The sequence below is a fragment of the Cynara cardunculus genome (genome assembly GCF_001531365.2).
Source record: "Cynara cardunculus var. scolymus isolate 2C chromosome LG 3, CcrdV1, whole genome shotgun sequence".
Taxonomy (NCBI): domain Eukaryota; kingdom Viridiplantae; phylum Streptophyta; class Magnoliopsida; order Asterales; family Asteraceae; genus Cynara; species Cynara cardunculus.
Genome location: NC_037530.1, coordinates 34997382 through 35011546, shown reverse-complemented (window position 1 = coordinate 35011546; position 14165 = coordinate 34997382). Strand labels below are relative to the sequence as shown.

At 31.8% G+C, this 14165-nt stretch overlaps 1 protein-coding gene across 1 annotated transcript; it reads right to left on the bottom strand.

The window, feature by feature from the left end:
* Positions 1-8215: 8215 nt before the first annotated feature.
* Positions 8216-12510, bottom strand: LOC112509647 (26S proteasome non-ATPase regulatory subunit 6 homolog). Its single transcript, XM_025114716.1, has 8 exons — positions 12312-12510; positions 12107-12221; positions 10712-10802; positions 10464-10609; positions 10162-10381; positions 9946-10054; positions 8589-8757; positions 8216-8501 (listed from the first exon to the last, which is right to left on the bottom strand). Exons 1-8 carry the CDS (start codon positions 12445-12447, stop codon positions 8327-8329), a joined length of 1161 nt encoding a protein of 386 aa, XP_024970484.1. The 5' UTR covers positions 12448-12510; the 3' UTR covers positions 8216-8326.
* Positions 12511-14165: the final 1655 nt, after the last annotated feature.

The following is a 14165-nucleotide window of genomic DNA, read 5'->3' as shown; positions in this document are numbered from 1 at the left end:
TATATATATATATATATATATATATATATATAGAGAGAGAGAGAGAGAGGGGGGGTTGGTTATTATATAACTTTTTATAATTGTATAATTAATACAATACAATCTTAACCGTCCATTTAATTTGATAAATATGTGATTTTATAGAAGTTTTGATTGTTTTTTCTAATATAAAGCATTGATCATAATTAATTAACTTTATTCATCTTCCATAAATATTCAAATCATAATAAATAAACTCTCGTCATTTCTATAAATATCTTAATTAATTGGTTGTATAAATGGACATGGTTGCATTTGAAATATACCCTATATAGAGGTGAGTTATTATGCAACCCTTTATATTTGTACAACCAATACAACTCAATCTCAACCGTTTATTTAATTTGATGAATATGTAATTTCATACAAGTTTTTATTGTTTTTAAATATAAATATTGATCATAATTAATAAACTCTAATAATCTTTCATAAATTTTTAAATCATAATAAATGAACTCTCATCATTTCTATAAATATTTTAATTAATTTGGTTACATTGGTTGTACAAATGAACATGGTTGCATTTGAAATATACCCTATATATATATATATATATATATATATAGAGGGAGAGAGAGAGAGATATTTCAAATGCAATCATCTCTATTTGTACAACCCAATTAATTAAAATATTTATGAAAATTATGAGAGTTCATTTATTATGATTTGAATATTTATGGAAGATTATTAGAGTTTATTAATTATGATCAATATTTTATATTTAAAAACAATAAAAACTTGTATGAAATTACATATTCATCAAATTAAATGAACGGTTGAGATTGAGTTGTATTGGTTGTACAAATATAAAGGGTTGCATAATAACTCACCTCTCTTTATATATATATATATATATATATATATATATATATATATTCAAAAGTTAAAATTATCTTTTTTTAATTAAAAAGTGTAATAATTATATTTTTTTTAGAATTATATATTTTTTTTTATTGCATACATTTATTTTAATACGAAAGAAGTAATCTGCTCTTTAAACTAAAAAAAATGAAAAAATAAATGTAACTTATTAATTTATAATGGAAAAATCGATTGAACATAAATGGTTTGGTGTGTTTTGCTTAGATTAGTAAATTAACGTTTATCATGTGTATCTGTAAAATTCAAATATAAGGTTTTTAAGAAATTGGATGATATTATAATAATTTATAAACTCAAATTTTAAAAATTTGTAAAAAATATATAAAATAAATATTTTATAATATAGTAAATAAATTTAGAGAAACTATTTCGCTTTTAACTTTTATGAAACTGTAATGGCTTTTTAAAGCCATAACACTGCGTTTAATAGTTTACTTTTATGTCCTTATTGATCCAACGGTATTTAATAACCCAACCTTTCTAAATGTCGAGGTTTTAACGTTTTTAAATATAATTTCATTTATCATGCATAAATATTACACAACTTAAAAAATATGTTCTGTTTACTTGCGATTTAATTAGTCTTATTGGTCTATCTGGCTTATTCGCACATCTCATTTAGGTTGTTTACTTATGGCTTATTCGTACAGAACATGACTTAATTGCACAGACAGAAATGGTATGTTGTACTCATTCAGCCACAAAAATGACACCCTACCCCTTATTTAAAGCATCGTCTCATTCCCAAATGAGACATCCCATCGTCAACCTCTTTATGATTTTCTGTTTTGATGTTCAAATAATTACTATTGGAGGGTAAATCGGTCATTTATGTTATTCAGACTGTTGGTTCAAATAAATAAAAGTAAACAACAACACTCATTTATCCAGACATACAAATTTATCCATACAAAACTTAATAAAAGATTTGGTAAACAACCTCTTACTGTGATTTAATTAGAGACATAATTAAATAAAAAAAATTGTTAAGATTCGTTTAAGAAAAAGTAAAACATCTTTTTGTAATATTTAAGAAATAAATAAATCTTTTGTCGAAATTTGATGATTAATTTTTATAATATAGAAAATATTGTGAGTACTTATTTATGATAGTGATATATTATACTGAAAGATATGATGTATAGAAAGTCAACCGATCCAATTAAATAAATAAATCATAATTAGATATTCGATTGTAATTGGAACAGATCGGATTGAAATCCTCAACATCTAATTTGAATCGGTCGGTTATTAGATGGCAATCCAGAACAGACCAAACTCAACCGAACCGAACCAACCAACATTCAATTAACCATCTGATGATCATCTAATTATTCATCCAACTATCATCCAATTAGTTTGTCTTCAATTTACTTTAATCAGAATTTGTTTTGGTGCTGGGTTTTTTGTTTTTTAGCGTTATATGTGCTGGTTTTAATGCATATTAACAATGATTAATAAATTTGTTTAATTGTTGGAAAATGAATTGAATTAACACATTGAATAGATTCACTCTGATCTAATCATCTATTGGATGTTGGATGGATCTGATCTAATCAAACAAATATCCAATTGATGGAAACGAACTGATCCAATCCAATCATCCATTGAATAGGATCAGTTGTCTAATATTAATCAGATTGGATCGGTTAGCAAAATTCAACATTTAATAAATGATTAGATATAAATTAATTTAATTCATAAAGTTTGTTAAGATTGTGACACACATGAAATGGTTAGATATGGAACACGTGATTTGAACCATAATTGTGATAAAAGAGCAATAGAAATTTTGGCAATAATTTAATAAAATCCCGAACTATATAAATATATCATTTTTTATCTAACAAAAATGTTTGATATTTTTTTTAAATATATATAATATTTATATACGATAAATAGAATAAATAAATATACATATTCCTCACTTTTAATGAGGTTTAAATTATTGATCTTTTAAGAGACCAATGACTCACATACTGCTAGAGTAAAAGCCTTTTGATAAAATATTGATAAATCTTGAACTATATAAATATGTATGTTTTCTTTATCATTTGTTATTTTATGTTAGTAATAGTTAATTTTATATTTATTTATTAATAATTAATATTTATTTATAATCAATAGTAAAAACTAATAATTAATACTAACGAGAGTTATAAATGAAAAAAATGATAATAAAAAAAAACTTTTCATAAGCTACTTCAAATAGTGTTTCAATAAGCTAACTTATGAAACATCTACTTGGAAAATAAACCAGCTTATGTCTGTCAAACAATCCCTAAAACCCTTTAAAATTTTATTTATTTATTTTTGTTTCAGTCGATGTTATAATACAGTTTTACGTGGTTTTGATAAAAGAATAATGTTTTTATTTTTGAATAAAATATAAGTATAAAAATATCATAAAATTTTGAAAAAAAAATATTGATATTAGTGTCAAACTAACTATTTAATATTTCTCATTTTATTTTATATTTTTTTTATTCATTTTCTTATTTTTGGTTTAATAATATAATTTCTTATAAAGATAATAATTAAATATTTTGTTAGAACTCAATGATTATTATAATTATATTTTTAATTTTTTATATTTAAAATGAAATGTTTATCTTCTATTTGATTATGTTTATCTGCAGTTAATTACAAGAATTCAAACGTGAAGCTTTAGTAACTTGTACTACAATTCCACCCAGAAACGAGTTACTCCTACAATACGTCCTTTGACAGCATTCCTACTTTTATTATCACTTTCGGTACTGGCGAGGGCAATTTCACTATATTTAGTTTTACATTGTCATGAATAATGGAATTGCGATCTTTCCAAACTTCCCATAGGATAAATAAAGCAATAGAATTTTACACGAATTCAAACATGAAGTTTTAGTAAGTTGTACTTACGCTCAATTTACTTGTAATCTTGATTCCTGAATTTTAAGTAATATGCATCAATAAACAGTACTCCATATATAAAAAATGGTTTTTAAAAATTTATGTAAAATATTTTATAAATTATCAACATAATAATTTTTTGGGGAGAGGAATAGAGAATCAAAAGGTTGGAGGCCCAAAATTACATGATTATTTCAGATGTACAACAATTAAAGTACAACAAATTTTCGAATCAGATAAGGGGAAATCTTTAAACTTACCGCTATTCATGGCGTATTTAATAAAATAACCATTTTTTACGTATTTATCAATACAGATTTTGTTATCATTAAAAGTCACAGGAGGCCATATTTTTCACTGGATTCGTCGAGAACCTCGTAAGTTGGCCAAATGCATGGAGTAATCTCGACTCTTTATAACAAGTACGATCAACGTAAGCAATTTGTCAAGAGAAATTGATTCAAATAATCATTCCACTCATTTAAATCGGTCTCCTAGTCATTCATCTCTCAGGTTTACTCAAATGTCACTATATCCACAATACTCACATCCCTAATATTGCGGATGACCTGGCTGAAAGACAAATTTTTTTTTATCAGATTCAACCAAAGTACGGAATGCGACAACTATGATCGCAATTACAACTGTCAACCGCAATTGGGCAACGGTACCACTTGCTAACCTAGTGGAATTTTATTTTTTGTCTTTGAGTCATATTCGTAATATTGCGGATGTAATGACATTTGGGTAAACCCGGGAGACGAAAGGCAACCAATTTGAATGGGTGGAATAACTATTTGAGTCATTTTCCCGTTCACCAAACTAGCTAATACTTTAGCAAACCAGCACATCTTGATAAATACGTGAAAAAGTGGTTTTGGTAATTACATATACGTAAAATAGTCGATAATTCTTTTAATTTGACACTTGTATCGATATGTTTATTTTTTCATATTTTATTAACTTGGTTTTAAAATTAACAAGTCATGTTCAACCATCATTCATAACTTCTATTTTGTTTAAACATAAATTTCGAAACAAAGATTTATGGGCCGTTTACCAAACGCTTACTCGGGTAAATGAACACCAAGTCATTTTACCGTACCGAATGAATATGGTAAGAATCAAGATTCTTACCCGGTGAGAGCGAGACAAAGATCAAGAGTCTTACCCGGTAAGTGAAAGCAACGATTCTTACCACGGTAAGCGCTTACCGGGTAAATTGTTGCATATGATACCGTTTTGGTAGACTAAAATATTATCCGATAAGTAAATGATAGTTTAAAATTTACCGGTAAGCACTTATCTGGTAAGTGTTTTGATAAACAACCCCTTACATTTAAATTTTACATTTTGGATCAGGCTGAGCATACAACTAGTCATCTATCTATCCATATCATCTCATCCATATCCTAAAGGGGTTGTTCTTGTTGCACAAAAGAAATGTCATTTTCATGTTACATAAAAACAAGTACAAATTACAGACATTTGGATTAAATTCACCCGTTATCTTGTTAAACTGGACAAAATCAATTAAAATAGACTAGTTGTGTATCCATGCAATGCGACGGGAGCCGTGAATTTTAACAATTTTGAAGTTTCACTGGTTTTATTAGAGAAGATTTAATAATGATATAAGTTATACTTGGTCTTTACATATTAATACAATTTGAATAAATAAGAGTTATGGTTCTAATTACAGTCTAACGATAAAAAATTGTATGACAATTTAAAATCAAATATATTTAAAATTCAACATATTTAAACGACTCCACGAATGCGTTCGATTTACACCAAGAGCAAAAAATCAAGAGATCGAAAGTGAGACCGAGAGTTCTAGAGCAATTAAATGAGAGATGAATGAGAGAACTTTTAATAACTCATGGTCAATATCAATTTGAATCTCACATTGGGAGATGGGGAGAAGACATAGAGGTATGAGAGGGTGAAGGCATGAGTTAAAGGTGTCAAAAGTATCTTGGGAACATAAAAAGAAAATGTTATAATGTGCATTGGTAACTTGTACTATATACTATTTTAATCGTAGATTAAGAGATTTAAGAGTGAATGCATAAAGTAATAGTACTTAATGCATTATGAGTTGTTTTTAAGACTTTTAAGACTTTGTGCATAAATGTATAGTACCTTGTGCATTAAAAATTGTTTTTAAGACTTTTGATAAATTTGGTTTATAAAGTAATATAGATTATACATTATAAATTACTCCTTCACAAATTTGTCAGTGAACAAGAATAGATATGATTGTTTCAAATATCCAACATCGTTGTTTTAAAAAGTGTGAGGCGTACACGGCCTAAAATCGCACCTAAGGCAGCGCCTCTCGATCCCTAGACGAGACATACCCTTTGGTTGTCTGATGCGGTGAGGCGTGAGGCAGCAGAGAGGCATATGCCTCAATAGATATAAATATTTTCGTGTAGTGTATATATATAGGGGCACGTTTAAATGAAACCCGTGCATTTTTAAGAAACCATGTAAACCAATTTCGACCAATAGGAAAATTCCATTTTTTTTCTAATAAATATGGAAGTTATTAATAAATCTTAATTAAGAAAACGTAATAAGGGAAATTGTATAAATGATGACATTTAAATATTTAATTATATTATAATATTATAATATATTAAAATTTTGAATTTGATATATTGTTATGAGATTGAATATGCAAACGAGTCTTGAAGATTGTATTGCATTATGGAATAAAATCGTAAATTATGGTTCAAATTAAAAAAAATAATGTTAATGAAACAGGTTTCATGAAGGTGAAACTGGTTCATGTTGCAATTGATTCATGAGTAATATGAAATTGTTTCATGGTGAACCACGTTTCAGTGATGGTGTAGTTGATTCGTTTAGTAGAAAAAATGGAACATGAAACGGGTGCATAATTTATTTGGTTCGTCATGAAATAATTGCATGATAAAACGGGTACATGATGAATCTGCTTCGGAATCTTGAAGATTGTAATCTGCTTCAGAATCTTAAAGATTGTAAGGATTAAAGGAAAGAATGTATCAAATCATGAGTGAAATAAAAAAATTAATTTATATGAAACAAGTTTCATAAAGATGAAATTTGTTCATGGCGTAATTGAACAATGAGTGGTGAACTGCTTTCATGGTAAAACCCATTTCAGTGATGGTGTAGGTGATCCATTCAGTAGATGAAATGGAAACGGATGCATAATGTAAGCGGTTCGTCATGAAAAATAAATTAGTTTCATTAATAATAATAAATGTTAATGTAAAAATGTTAACGTAAAAATAATAAATTACTTTACAAAAAATAAATGGAGGATATCGATTAGGAGATTGGGGAATAAATATTTGGTTTTACCCTTATCGGTATCATAAAATGTATTTTCAATTTTTTTTTATTTCCTTAAATAACCTTGATTAATCTTAACATTGATCAAGAAAATAGATGGGTGAGATTGGTTTACACGGTTTACACAAATGGAGGCGGTTTTTATTTGATCGCTCATATATATATATATATATATATATATATATAGAGAGAGAGAGAGAGAGAGAGAGAGATCATCGTGTGAGAATAGGGAAACTTTCAATTTAAAATGAAAGCTTAAGAAGGGATCAAAACTCTTGTTCACTTTTAATCTCAGCCCACCCCGTTAATCGCACTTCTCATGGGAATTGATTTGATGCATCACAATTCAATTAGGCTTGATCCAAGGATGATCTTTCTTACCCTTCTCATCAGAACCCAACCCATACATGATACATGTGTAAATTGGTATATATATTTCCACCTCGCCTAATAAAAACGCCTCGAGACCCGATTCCGCTTTTTAAAACCTTGCCCAACATTGATTCAATTTATATATTAAGAGGCTATCTACCAATATTTTACAAGTATACGGGCCTTTACCAAATATTTACCAGGTAAACACTAACGACAAGAGTCACCCACCTTCACTTACCTTATTAGGTAACGATCTCAACCATCAAAACGAATTATCGGTAATCAGGTAATCTCGATCCTTGCCATGCCTATCACCGGGTAGGATTCTCGGTCCTTGTCATGCTTACCTAATAAGGTAAGTGACACCTTGCGTTCCCATTAAACGTTTGCTAAACCCCCCACGGTGGAAACTACCAAGCTGGAGTACGGTAGGGGCAGAGGGAATTTCCGGTGGATAAGCGCAAAGGTGGGTGAGAGGTCTAACTCAGATAAATGCCAACCAAAAATCGTTTTTTATAAAATATTTTGTATTAAAAAAAATGCAGTCAATTTGGCTGCATAGTGTAGTAACTATATAAAAAGTTCCATATTCCAGAAATAGTACCAAAGGATGAGCCCAGGTATATGAAGTTATAACAATTTTCTTGACCATAAAACAGAAAGAAGACATCGGGCATACGCAAAAACAAACATAACAAAAAGAAGACATTTGTGAGTCTAGAAACCATTACAAAGTTTTGTTACCAAGAGTCTCAAATTAAGAGAAAGTGATTGGAATAAACTTACACGCTTAAAGATCGATAACACGAGAAAGCTTCTGAATCCGATTCAACAAGAAGTCGCCTTGCTTAATAGTTGCTTGATAAAGCGCATTTTTCGCATCTGGGCGGTTGGTTTCTAGTACACCCGCCACTTTATCAATCTTGCAATGGAGCTTCCCTGCCGCGATGAATCGTGACAGTTCCCTATTTGCAGAAAAGTAGATCTCGTTAACTTCAAGTTTTTGTGTTTTTTCCCCAGTTTATTGAATTATATATTGGTGAATTACTTACAGATCAATGAAATCAACCGTAACGCCAAATGCTTTTGCCATCGCTTCAATGGTGACACTCTTGTATGATTCCAGGAATTGAGAATAGACAACAGTCCTGATCTCTCTCATATAAAAACGAAAGTGCGGATGCAAATAGCGGTCCAACTTAATGTGCTCCGTGATCCCGGCTGTAAATCAATAGGAAAAAATATACGTTAAATCAAGTGGGTAAAATCAATATTCCTCCGTCCCAAAATAAGTGTCCATATCTCTATTTTAGTTTGTCCCGAAATAAGTGTCCCCTTTCGAAAGTAAGTGCCTACTTTCCAATTCTACCCTAAATTACGCGAAAAGAAATTAATTTCCCTCTATTATTAAGAGAAAAATTGTCATTTAGTTATATAGAAAGTAATAACGATGCCTCAATTGGTTATAGCTCTCAGCTTGGGAGAAATATAAAATCCTATCTTGCAGTCACTACATCTATTGGAATTACCCATCTCTATTCTCAGCCACAACAATAACCCCAGCGAGTTTCCATAATTAATATGATCTCCTAAAACATTGCAGTAAAAAATAGTGTATAACAATTACTATGGCCTTGAAGGTTCAAAAAACCAACACTATGGCTTTAAATTGCTTATTATTGCGCTCTAAATTCTGTTGGGTCCTAGAACTTCTGATTTGCAGATAAGTTTCACAACCATGGAGCACGATGGCAACATAACGGACGGTAGAGTTACATTGCGAATATTTAACCATCGTTTTTCATCATGAGGACAAGATTTATTAGGATGGTGTGAAGTATAAATATAAAAAACAACAAAAGGGTAGTTACTCTGAGTATTGTGCAATGGAACCAAATTGTTTCCTACCATTTTCATGTCTTGAGGTTTTAGAATCGACCCATCTGATTATGAAGTCCATTAAAGTTTTGGTCAAAGTAAGCTTCTTATGTTCTGTAAAATAATAGGTCTGAATTGCTATCATTTCATATGGAGTAGTGAGTACCCAACTTATTAAAAAAGATAACTTTTGACAGATTAAATATTGGCAGCCTACTTTCCATTACAAATGTTTCATTCATCTGTTTGCGGATTAAGGGACATATAACTGCCAGTAACAGAGCACCACCACAAAGTGCCTATAATTTTGTATACATATGTCTTGTGTAGGCCAAAAGTAGCTTGCTAGGCCAAATGAGCAATCATCCTACAGCTTTTCTATTTATCTATATGCTATGGTCCTTATGGACACTACATAAGTGAAAAAGAAAAGCAGAGGACAAGGAATTCTCTATGTAGTACTGCTTTGATGCCGCAGTTAATTATATCATAGAACAATGTCAAGATGTAAGAGATATCAGATAAACTCACCAAAAGCAGAGAAGAATGATTTATATTGACAATCGTACAGGGAGTTCATGAATTCTGACAAGAATGGAATTTTTCCTAGTACTGTCAAAATCTCTGGTGCATCCACAACCTGCAGAGAAAATAATAACACCCCAATGGATTTAGACCCCTTGCTTCATGGTGACATACAATGAGAAGGAAGATTATGCACAAGCCAAGAAAAGTAGTACTAATTACCTTTTGCTTTAGGGAAACTCTATCCAATGAAATAATGCTTGCCAGAACGGTGTAGAATATGAAGGTGTCGTAGGGGAAGAGTTCATAAGTAGTGAATGTTGATATAGAATCAAGGAACAGATCAGCGGCTTTCTTGAAGTTGCGAGTGGACATGCAATACAAGCCTTCATACACCTTCAGTCTGTTTTTCCTCTCCCAATCACCTCCTTCCTCAAACAAGCTGCAATCAGAATTACCATTATGAATTGAATACAAGCATAACTGAAGAGCATAATGATACCAACAAGAATATTCCAACTTACTTCTTTGCTTTATCAATACTCCTTGATATAAGATCAAAATCCATGTAGAAGAAACCCATTTGTAGTGTATAAAATACCAAATCCATTCTCTGGCCTACAGCAACTGTTTTACCTTCAGTTACCTTGAGTTGTTCTAGTGCTTTCTCCTGATTGCATCCAAAAAGATGTGAAACAAGCTTATATAAGAACCCAGTGAAATATAAAATTCACAAGAACCAGTTAACTATATTTGTTGTGTACCACTGTACCTTGTCACCAATCCGAATGTAGAACAACGATTTTGCTAAATGAGCTTCTCGAACTTCACTTTCTCCTAAATTTTCTTCAGCATCGGCTATTCTAAAGAAAATAAAAAACCGAAGAAATGGTTAATGACAATTAATAATTTGATAACATGACAAGTTCTACTATACACAAAATCCACACAGATGCTACCAACTATGATTAAGCAGAGAAGAATCTATGAAACTATGAAAGCATAGCATACACTACAAATACACAATATCCACTCCTTGGGCGGCATTTTCCTTCTAATCCAAAATAAGGCCACTTGTTATTCCATGATCAACCAACAAGAAAGTTCATCACAGGATGTAACAAACTTGACAGGTATGACAAGAGCTCAACCATCTAACAATTATGCCTAAACCAAATGCTTTGTATCATAGGCAAAGGAATCAAGACATGACACTCAAGGGGAATTGAATCAAGTGAACTATGAACCTGCATACTCCGAGCAGTTTCCATACCAGCAGAATCTAAAATAATCTTCCACAACCAGAAATCTAGGGATATCCTACGCTTTTGTGCAGCAACTTTTGAACATGCATACCCGAGGCCATACTCAAAAATCAACAATGATGTTTCCTACGAGTAGGGTAATTGATGCTAATGTGCAATACTTGGTTGAGCAGGAGTGTAGGACGGGTGACTATTTGGAGGAGGTAACTCGATATTGGGCATTAGAACTGAAGCTTCTCTTCTAGACATGTTTTTTAAATTGCTTCAGTAGCAATTTGTAAGCCATGGTATTGGAGTTCCTAAATGCACCTTCAAAGGCACTGGAGAATACAAATAGCGAGCCAAATGAGCTCCTAAGGTGTCTTAATTTTACCTTTTTATAATTAAATATGATGGTTCATATGCATTATTATAGTGCATTAGACCCCAAATTCTAACGGCGTGGATTAGAATCTTATATGTATGGTTCGCTTACTGAACTTTAGACTCTTCTTTCCAACCTATTCAGGTATATCTGCTGCATGATTTTTCATGGAGTTTTTTCCAGTTCTACGGAATTATTATTGACAAGCAACAGCAATTACACCGGTTGACAAAACTAAAAGAATATTCAAATGAATTCAGACGAAGAATAAAATATGTTGATATATGAATCCCAATTTGTTGACAATTACATATCAAATCTAAGTATACGTTGTTAATCATCAAAATGTTGGATTTCGTTCAGTAACTGATTCTAGAACAAATCGATCTACAATGAAAATGAGACATATACTAAATAACAAGAGCAGTATAATAAGAGTTTATTGCAAACATAAGAACATTCGTCTCGAAATTCGATGTCGTTGAATCTGCAGATATAAATGGATTGAAAGTAATATGCAAACAAAATACAAGCTTACTTTTCATCGAGTTTCTTGAGCTCTTCGGCAATCTTGGCACGCATCGAGTCCAAAACTTTCTGGTCGAGCTCCAACACCGAATTCGCAGCTAGGGTTTCGTACAACGGCGCCATATCTTCCAAATCAACATTTCACATAAGTAAAAAATTAACCTGGTTTCATATAAAATCTATGAGATCCAAACGGTTATAGTGGAGATGGTTACCGTCGGCCACCACGGTGGACATGACTTCGTCACGGAGGCGAACTTTTTCAATGTCATCAACATCAGAATGAGTAAGAAGGAATAGCTTGTTAGCGAGAACCAGGTGAGGTTGCTGTGTTCCTTCTGTACCTTCCATGGCGTCCGTTTTTTCCCTCTACTGATCGCAGAACTTGTGAGCTTCTTCTCCACTTTAACTTGCAGAAGGAGAAACCCAATTCATAGTTATTTGGATAAGTTGCACTTCTTGCCCTTTTTCTTTTGTCATTATTCACTTTGGCCCCTGTACTTCCACGGAATAACATGATTGTTCGCAATCCCATAAATTTTGGGCATTCTATGTTATGTGGGGGTTTTGAGGGGTGTTTGGGATTGCTTATGAAAACAACTTATTGACTTATGGGGTGTTTGGGTAAGCTTTTCAAACTGACTTATTAACTTATTTCAGTTCGGTACCGGAGATAAGTCATTTTGGAGTGTTTGGGTAAAAAAAAAAAGTGCTTATACCTGTACCAAACCGGTAATAAGTCGTTTTTGATAAGTCAATCCCCCCTGACTTATCAAAATCAACTTATTAACAATTTACCATTTTAACCCTTACCTTCCTCTCAAGCGACCGACTGATGAAATCGAACCAGAGAATCTCAAACCAGAGAAATCGAGGTCTGTCCATCTCACCAAAGCCTCTGTGAAGCCTGTGAAATCGAATCGAATGTCATCTTGGAGACGGATGTCGTCTTGGAGACGGAAATCGGTGCCAAGAAACTCGCCGATGCAGAGGTTCTCGGAGAGAAACCACTCACAGGGTCTCGCGATGACAACCTCTTCCACGGCGGGTGGAAACACGGATGAACACTATAGAGGAATCTGGAGAAAATAGGGTTGGAGTGATGAGGATGGAGAGGAATCTGGAGAAAATAGGGTTTGGAGTGACGAGGATGGAGACGATGAACACTGGAGGTTGATTGGAGGACCTTTTTGGCAATTTTACATCTATAAGCCAAATTTGCCAAACACTAAAAACCAACTTATCAACTTATTGCTTTTTGGTACCGTTATAAGCTAATCCAAACACTTTTTACAAAACTCCAGTTTGATACCACATAAGTTAATAAGCACTTTTACAAAAAAACATAAGTTGTTTTAAATAAGCAATCCCAAACACCCCCTTATTTTGGTGTGACATTGGTAATAAGCATTTTTTAGTGTTTGGATAAACAACTTATACCGGTGCCAAACCGGTAACAAGAATTTTTGAAGAAGTTAAACTCTTATAACTTATAATAAGTTAACGAGTGCTTTTGTAGAAAAACATAAGTTGTTTCAAATAAACAATCACAAACACCCCTTTAGTTCTAAAGATTGTTCGCATCAGGCCTTAAAAATATGTTTTTTTTTGTCACCGAGGTTTGTTGGAAATTGTTATTTTTGTTTATGCATATTTAAAATTATGATTTTTATTCTTATAATTTATTATTATTATTATTTTATAATTTATTGTTATTTTTGTTCAAATAATTTACAATTACATGATGCATTTGTCCATCATGCTTAAAGGATGGAGTTAGTGTCAAGGATAAAAAAAAATAGTTGCAAACAATTGGGGTGTTAAAAAACCGTTAAACTGCTCAACCCGGTCAAACTAAGTCAAACCATGTCATTTTTTGTGGTTTGAGCGGTATGATGATCTGGCCCGGGTCAAACCACTCAGTCCGTTTGTTTAGCAGTTTGAACACTTTTTGAGCAGCCTGTATCAAACCAACCATTAAGGGTGTTCAAAAACCTGTTTGACCGCTTAAACCATACATTTTTTGCGGCTTGAGCTGTCTGACGGTCCGATTCGATCCGGTCTGAAAA

Coding starts and splice junctions, on each gene's coding strand:
- LOC112509647 (XM_025114716.1), bottom strand. CDS start 12,447: ATGGAAGGTACAGAAGGAACACAGCAACCTCACCTGGTTCTCGCTAAC. Junction 10,055..10,161: donor GAGTTTCCCTAAAGCAAAAG/GTAATTAGTACT, acceptor TTTTCTCTGCAG/GTTGTGGATGCACCAGAGAT. Junction 8,758..9,945: donor ATCATTCTTCTCTGCTTTTG/GTGAGTTTATCT, acceptor ATTGATTTACAG/CCGGGATCACGGAGCACATT.